Consider the following 7,536-nt stretch of genomic DNA (forward strand, 5'->3'; position numbering starts at 1 on the left):
CTTACGAACTAATTATGAGGATTAAACAGGATAATGTATGTGTAGTACTTAGAACAGTACCTAGCACACAATAATTCTTAGTGTATTTTGGCTATTGGTGATGACGATGATGAAGATGATGATGATGATATGCCTTGTCATAACTTTGCCCCAGCAAGTTATCTATTTCTATCAAGCAAAGTATTACCCTTGTATCTTGAAGATAAATCACTTGACCTCTGACTGCAGTGGTTGCACGAGCGACTAGACAAGTTCCAGCTTGCACTTCTAGCCTTCAGATTCTGTGGTTCTGTTAAGGACTACTCAGAGGATCTATTCAGGTGTTGCAAAGATACTTTCATTGCAGAAGACCATGAAATGTGTGCTCGAACTAATCTTCTCTTGCTCCGTTCTCCAGTTGTTCCTACTCCCCACAAAATAACATGTATCCTTGTTACAGATTTTTCTGCATCCTCTTCTGCATATTTCTGCCCAGGAAATCACAAGTAGCTTATAAATTATTAGCTACAGGTTTTTTCCCAGTCTTGGCACCTGTAGCCTCTTCAGCGCATCCCTGCCCAATAAGGTGTCACCCAGCTCCAGGTCACAGGCCACCGTAGTCTTTCTCCTAATAATGTGGTCTTACTTGGTCCAACAGTGCTGTCCTCGATCACCTGGGTCCCGGCTCATGGTGGCCATGCACTCAGCACCATCAGGACTACTGAGACTCCCAATATCTCCAGATTGGAGCTTTTCAAGTCTTGATATATGTCTCATATTGTCTCATGTGACTCTGCTATGTCCTCCTGTAGTCCCTAAGGCAGACTTGCCTGCACTTGCTAGCAGCAGCATGCTCGTCTGTGTTAATACATGTGGTTGAACCACAAGAACTTGTCATGAGGGTGTTCAACCTATACATAGACCCAATCTGGAAAAGAGGAGGAATTTCATCCCATACATGTTGAACTACATGTTGGATCCCATCAAGAATCTTAGTGTATTTCCTCCCCCTCACCTTGTTGAGCTGGAGCTTTGTTCTTCTAGAACATTCCATACGGTTTATTATATCCTCTTCTGACTTCCCCATACCGAGTACTTGGTCCAGAGGGCACTACTACTATGTGCTGACTGACAAGTTGGGGCTCTTCCCGGTAGCTACTGTTAGCCTCCATGTTCACACATTTTAGCTTTGTGGGAGAAAATAGCACTTGTTTTTTTTAATCTCTTTCAGATTGAAGACATCATTACAAAGATGCAGGACGACAAGACAGGGGGTGTGCCCATCAGAACGGTCAAGAGCTTCCTCTCCAAAATCCCCAGCGTCGTCACAGGTACTGTGCTCCTTACAAGGTGTTGGTGCCAACCAGAACTTCTGGAGAGTTGCAGAGTCTAGATTGTGACTCAAGGACTGTGTAAAAACCTGTGAATAGTAAAAATAGAGTGTTCAGTGTATTTCTTGACTCAGGTCCCATCCTATGGCTTCTCTCTCCGTTATTAAGAATGCCTTGCCATGACCAGCCCAACCAGTGCCTGCGGACTGAGACCCCTGGGAATAAACAAGCCCATTGATAAACTGACCCATCAGCCACTTGGCCTGTGGGGTATACATAAGCTCAGAAATATTAAAGAAATTAAGTTTAAACAGATTTTTAAGAAAGTTTTATGAAAGTGTTAAGATCAAATTCTACAAAATGCTTTTACTTTTAAAACTCACTGTAGTTGAATTCTTGAGAGATTTAAAAACACTTTTCTGTTTGTCTTTTTTTCTGCATTTTTGTGCATGAGCATTTTTCTTTTAAAAATTTTTATTGTGACACATATTAAACACATGGGTATAGAACAATAAAACAAGAACAATAAAACATGGTCGGGCGCAGTGCCTCGTGCCTTTAATCCCATAACCTTGGAAGGCCGAGGCAGGAGGATCACTTGAGTCCAGGAGTTCAAGACCAGCCTAGGCAAAATAGTGAGACATTGTTGCTACAGAAATTTAAAAATTAGCTGGGCATGGTGGTTCATACCTATAGTCCCAGCTACTTGGAGGGCTAAGGCAGGAGGATTGCCTGAGCCTAGGAGGTTGAAGCTGTGGCGAGCTGTGATCATGCCACTGTACTCTAGCTGGATGATAGAGTGAGGTATAATAATCATCATCATCATCATCATCATCATCATCACATCACATGTGCCTATCCACCTGCCTTATAAATGACATACTATCAATATCTTAGCATCCCCTTGGGTACCTACCAGACTACACTCCCCTCCTTAACCACTATCTACTTTTGTGCTAATTAATTCGTTGTTTTTCTTCATGTTTTTACTACATGGACATATGTCCCTTGCTATTACAAACAGATAACCAAATGAATTAAGACTTGACTCATTTTCAGTTTCCACTATACAACTATTAGACAGTTGAAATAAAAAATACTGACAGTGTCAAGTGTGGTGAGGATGGGAGGCGACTGGAACTCTTGTGTTTGCTGGGGGGAATGCAAAATAGTGCAACCACTCTGGGAAGCAGCTGGACAATGTGTTGTCAAGTTAAACATGTGCCTGCCATATGAGCCTGCAATCCCACTTATAGATATTTACCCAAAAGAAATGAAAAGTAAAACTTGTACATAAGTGTTTCTAGCAACATTGTTCATGATCTCCAAAGACTGGAGCCGACCCAAACACCCGTGAGTGAGTGGGTAAACAAGCCGTGGTCTGTCAGTACCGAGCAAGGAAAGATGTAAACTGTGAGTACGTGCAGCAACTTGGGGAATTTCAAGGTCGTCTTCCTGAGTGAAGGAAGCCCATCTTGAAAGAGTGCTCGCTGCATGGCTTCCTGTGTACAACACTGAATGACACAGAGCTGAGGGCTGGGGAGCAGGTCCATGACCTCAGCAGTGGGGGAGAGCATGGCTGCAAGGATGGCATGAGGATGTTATGAGAAGGTGGAACTGTCATGTCCACTGACTGTGGTGGTGGTGATGTGAATCTGTGTATGGGTCACAGTTCACAGAACAGTACATACATGCACATACACATACACCCAGACTCACTGCTACTATATATTAACATACAAGATAAATCCATCTTGCCACTGTGGACTTGGACTCTGTGTCAGTCACCTGAGCTACTGTGACAGGCACCGCACACTGGGTGGCTTATTTTTCAGAATTCTGGAGGCCGAAGTCTGAGGTCAGGATGCCACCATGGGATCTGGTGAGGGCCCATACCAGGTTCTAGTCTGCTCACTTCTTGTTGTATCCTCACCCGGTGGAAAGAAAGCCAGAGAGCTCTCTGACCTCTTGGCACAGGGGTCCTCCTTCATAAATCACCTCCCAAAGGCCCCACCTCCTAATGCCATCACACTGGGGATGACATTTCCACATATGAATTCTGGGAGACACAGATATCCAGTTCATAAGAGGTCCCAAGTAGATTTGGATAATGAAGGATACTTGCATTGTTAGTGTTTTCTAATTTTGAAATGTATGTAAATGGAATTTTACTATATATGTTGCATATATTATACAATATATGTTTTATTATATATACACTTTTATTAAAGTATATTATATTTCATACAGTGGTAGATTTTGATACTGTTGCTTAGAATTGTGGTGTCTGTTTTCACGGGCAAGGTTGTCATTTTTCTCACCATCGTTGCTGGTTTGGGTATGGAATTTATGGTGGCTTCATAAAATGAGCCATGGAGTATGTCTGTTTTTTTGACATCATGTTGTTCTTTGAAAAATAATTGTCCCTTTAATCCAGTTTTGTGTAATTTAAGTTATTTATCTTTTATTTCTAAAATTTTCTCTGGTTCTTTTCCCAATATGTTTGGCCATTCATTTATATGTTATTTATTCATTTAGTTATTTATTGAGCATTCACTCTTTTCTAAGTGTGGTTAAACACTTATGATTCAGAAGTCAATGAACTAGATTAACATTTCTGCCCTTATAGAATTTGTATTTGCATGAAGGAGACAATAAACAAGATAAATAAAGATAATTTGCATTTAGGTTTAAATTGTAGGTAGTGATAAAGGCCAAGGAGAAAAATAAAATATGAAAAGGGATAACTGACATGCTGTAATTTGGGAACATATGGTCAAGGAAGAACTCCTGGAGAAGGTGATATTCAAGTAAAGGTGAAAAGGAGACGAGGGACTGAGCTATGTGGATTTGAGGGGAAGAATATTCTAGACAGCAGGGCTTGGTGCCCAAGACAGGAGCCTTCCTGGAGTACTGAGGGTCTGTGAGGACAGAGTCAAAGGTACAGAAGACAGTGGAGAAGAGACAGATAGTGGGGACAGAATCACATGGAACAGGAGTGAGAGCACATGGGCTCTTGAGGTTATTAGGTCCCTGGAGTACTCTTGTGCTGACTCATCTTGCCATGGGGTCATCTGTCACTGCCTGGCTGGGTTCTTATGCCTGCTGCACAAAAGAGCCGACACACTCATAGCAGTCACTGCCAACTGAGAAAGAGTTTTCATAAGTGCAGGGCCACAGAGCAGGAGGAGAGGAGAGACTTCTCAGATTCACCTCCTGAGAACTTCAGGGTAGGATTTTTTAAGGAATAATTTGGTGGGCATCAACCTCATGGGCAGCTTCTCCTCGCCAGGGGTCGGGACGTGAAGATCATCAACTGCTCCCTACTGAAGTGACTAAAGCAAGCTTCAAAACAAGCTTGTTAGTTTCTAACCATAGTTGCAGCTTTGCAGGGCTTGGATCTCTTCCACAGCTTGTACCCCGGGGCCCCATATTAATTTTATACAGGTGGCTTCAACTCTACTGTGTTCAGAATACCATGGGGGCTAGAGCTGAAGTGCCAGATGGCAGGTTTGTTGTAAAAACAAAGCACTGGAGATGTATAAAGTAGACAGCTTCTGGTTCAAGTTTGACAGTAGAACAGACAGTATTTGGGGATAGAGCAGAGGTAGAATGTGAGAGAAAAAAGGAATTAGCCATGACTCTACACTCTTTGGCTTGAGCAACTAGAAAAATGAAGCTGCTCTTAATGTCAAATGGAGTCTATGAGAGGTTTGTTTGTTTAGCTGAAGGGTAAGACGTTGAAAGATATATTTTAGGCACATTACATTTTAGGAACCTAGTAGACATTTCAGCTGGAGGTGACAAACAGGAGTTTGGCTATGTGGATCTAGATTTTAAGGGAGTGTCTAAGTGTACATAAGTCATCAGTATGTATATGGTATTTAGAGTCATGGGATTAATGAAATCACCAAGGGAGTGAGTACAGATAGAACAAATGGTCCAAGTCCTAAAACCTGGGATCCCCCAAGCTATAGAGATCAGGAACAGAAAGAGAAAACAGCAAAAGAGGTTGAGGAGTAGCTGGAGACAAGTAGGGAAATCAGGAGAATTTGGCTTGTTGGAAGTCAAATTTTTTAGAAAGCATTTCAACATTGAGTGGTGTGACCTGCTATGTCAAATGCTGCTGATAATCAGGTAAGCTAGGGGCTTAGAGCTGACTGTTGACTCTTCCAACACTGAATCTGTTACTGACCTTTATAAGTGCACATTCCCAGAAATCCTGGAGCAAAATCTTTATTGGAGAGTGTTCAAGTCTGATGGGAGGAGAGCAGTTTGAGGCGGTAAGTATAGTTCATTGTGGAAGGAGTTTTCCTGCAAAAAAAAGTAATGCCATCATAACAGGAAGGTACATTAGGTCAAGACAGGTGGGTTTTAAATTGGTATGAAAATGACAGGAATGGCTCAATAGAAAGGGCAAAAAGACTTATCAGAGTGGGACAATTCAAAAAGTGGCATCAATGAAGGTAAGGAGAGCGTGAATCTATTGTGCAGGCACGAGAGTAGCTCCAGCTAGAAGCACTTACAGTGTATTCACAGGAGGAAGAAGGGGCCACAGCAGATGCATAGAAGTGCAGGTAAGAGGGATTGGTGGGCGGGAGCAGAGCTCATAGATGTTCTCTTTTCATGGTCTCTATTTTCTTAGGAGTATAGGAGAAAAAGGTGGAGGAGATGTTGAAAGATGGAGGATTAATTAGAAGTTATGAAATAATCGACAAGGAAAGTAGAGAGATTGACTGGACTAGGGAAATAGAATTTTTATTGTGATCCTTTTAGAATACTTACTATTTATGTATGTAAAGAGAGACAATTCTTTCTCCAGCCACATTTTGTTCTGTGGATGTGTGTAGGTGTCAGGTGGCAAGCTGGACATAATTGATGCTCTAGCAAGGCTGAGGGTGTACGAAGTCGAGAGGAAGGCAAGAAAGCAGCAAAAGTGATCAGTCAGTAAGGGGGATGAGAACATGAGGTAGGGGAGAAACAGTAGGGAGTTGCAATCACAGTGAATTGTAAGTCCAGTGGCAATGACATATTGGAGTTAGAGGCGAGAGTAGGAAAGCAGGGAATGTAGGGGTGGTGGTCAGATAGTGGAATGTCTGAAATGGATATTCTGGAAAGGTTATGAATATTGGCTGTTACAAGATTTCAGTATGCCCATGGGAACAAGTGACTGAGATCAGGTAGACAGCACAGTTACTTGGGGAGATTAGGTGGAGGAACTGAGAGGCCTTGATATTGAAAGGTTGAGCTGTCTGGGTGTTGAATCTCTGCTGGGGCAGTACTGGAGAGGGTGGTTGTAAGTTAAAACCTTTATGGCCAAGGATCCATAGGTGACATTCACAGCAAGAGGTGTAGATGGTTTAATCTGATGTCATGGGAGTCAAAGCTGAGTGTTTTGAGAGAAGAGAGAGGGATGAAGACAGCCTGAAAGAAGCCACTGGCAGAAGCAGGCCATTTATCTGCCTTCACGCCCTATAGTATATAATGAATAGGAGGGGAAATGACTACTGCCAGGGAGGGCTACAGAGAAGTTGGGCAATTGGGAAGAAAATAAGTTGAAGGGAGGTGAGCTGCTTTTACTCATGTTGACTGTGGGCTCCAGGGAGCAAGTGAGAGGGTTTCAGGAGATGATGAGTATAGACTTGGGTGAGAAATGCCTACTGTTTCTATGTGCCGGGCACTAGAGTAGTCACAGGACACATAAAGATGAACAAAAACCTGATCTCTGCTCTTCTAAAGCTGTCAATCTAGTGTGAGAAGCAGACAGAGGTAGACCAATAATTCTATGAGCTGTGGGTTGTAATGGAGGAAAGAGCAAAGTACTGTTTGAAGCCAAAGGAGAGAATCGTGAATTTTTCTTAGGTATGTCTGCAGTATTTCCCTAAGGACATACATCAGTTATCTGTTACTGCTGACAAACCACCATGAACTCTAAATATAACCGCTTAAACCTGCATTGATTTTTTTCTTTCTCATGATCATGATTCCATGAATTGGAAGTCTGGGCAGTTCTGCTGGTCTCACCCATGACACCATAGTCATCTGATGGTTCACCTGAGACTGGGGGTCAACGATGGCCTCGTTCATTTGGTTTTTTTGTTTTTGTTTTTTTGTTTTTTGAGTTGGAGTCTCACTCTGTCGCTCAGACTGGAGTGCAGTGGCCGCTCCCGGTCACTGCAGCCTCGACCTGCTGGGTTCCGGCGATCCTTCCACCTCAGCCTGCTGG

The 7,536-nt window shown here is 42.7% G+C and overlaps 1 protein-coding gene across 1 annotated transcript in view; it reads left to right on the forward strand.

The window, feature by feature from the left end:
• The first annotated feature begins 1,213 nt into the window (after window positions 1-1,213).
• Window positions 1,214-7,536, forward strand: part of LOC103258547 (regulator of G protein signaling 6) — a 145,853-nt gene continuing 139,530 nt past the window's right edge. The window contains exon 1 of the mRNA XM_021711416.1: window positions 1,214-1,310. Coding sequence (XP_021567091.1) covers window positions 1,232-1,310 — 79 coding nt within the window. The 5' untranslated portion in view covers window positions 1,214-1,231. The remainder of the gene's footprint in view (window positions 1,311-7,536) is intronic.

Source organism: Carlito syrichta, unplaced genomic scaffold (assembly GCF_000164805.1).
Source record: "Carlito syrichta isolate Samal-C Ts95f unplaced genomic scaffold, Tarsius_syrichta-2.0.1 Scaffold83815, whole genome shotgun sequence".
NCBI classification, from domain to species: Eukaryota; Metazoa; Chordata; class Mammalia; order Primates; family Tarsiidae; genus Carlito; species Carlito syrichta.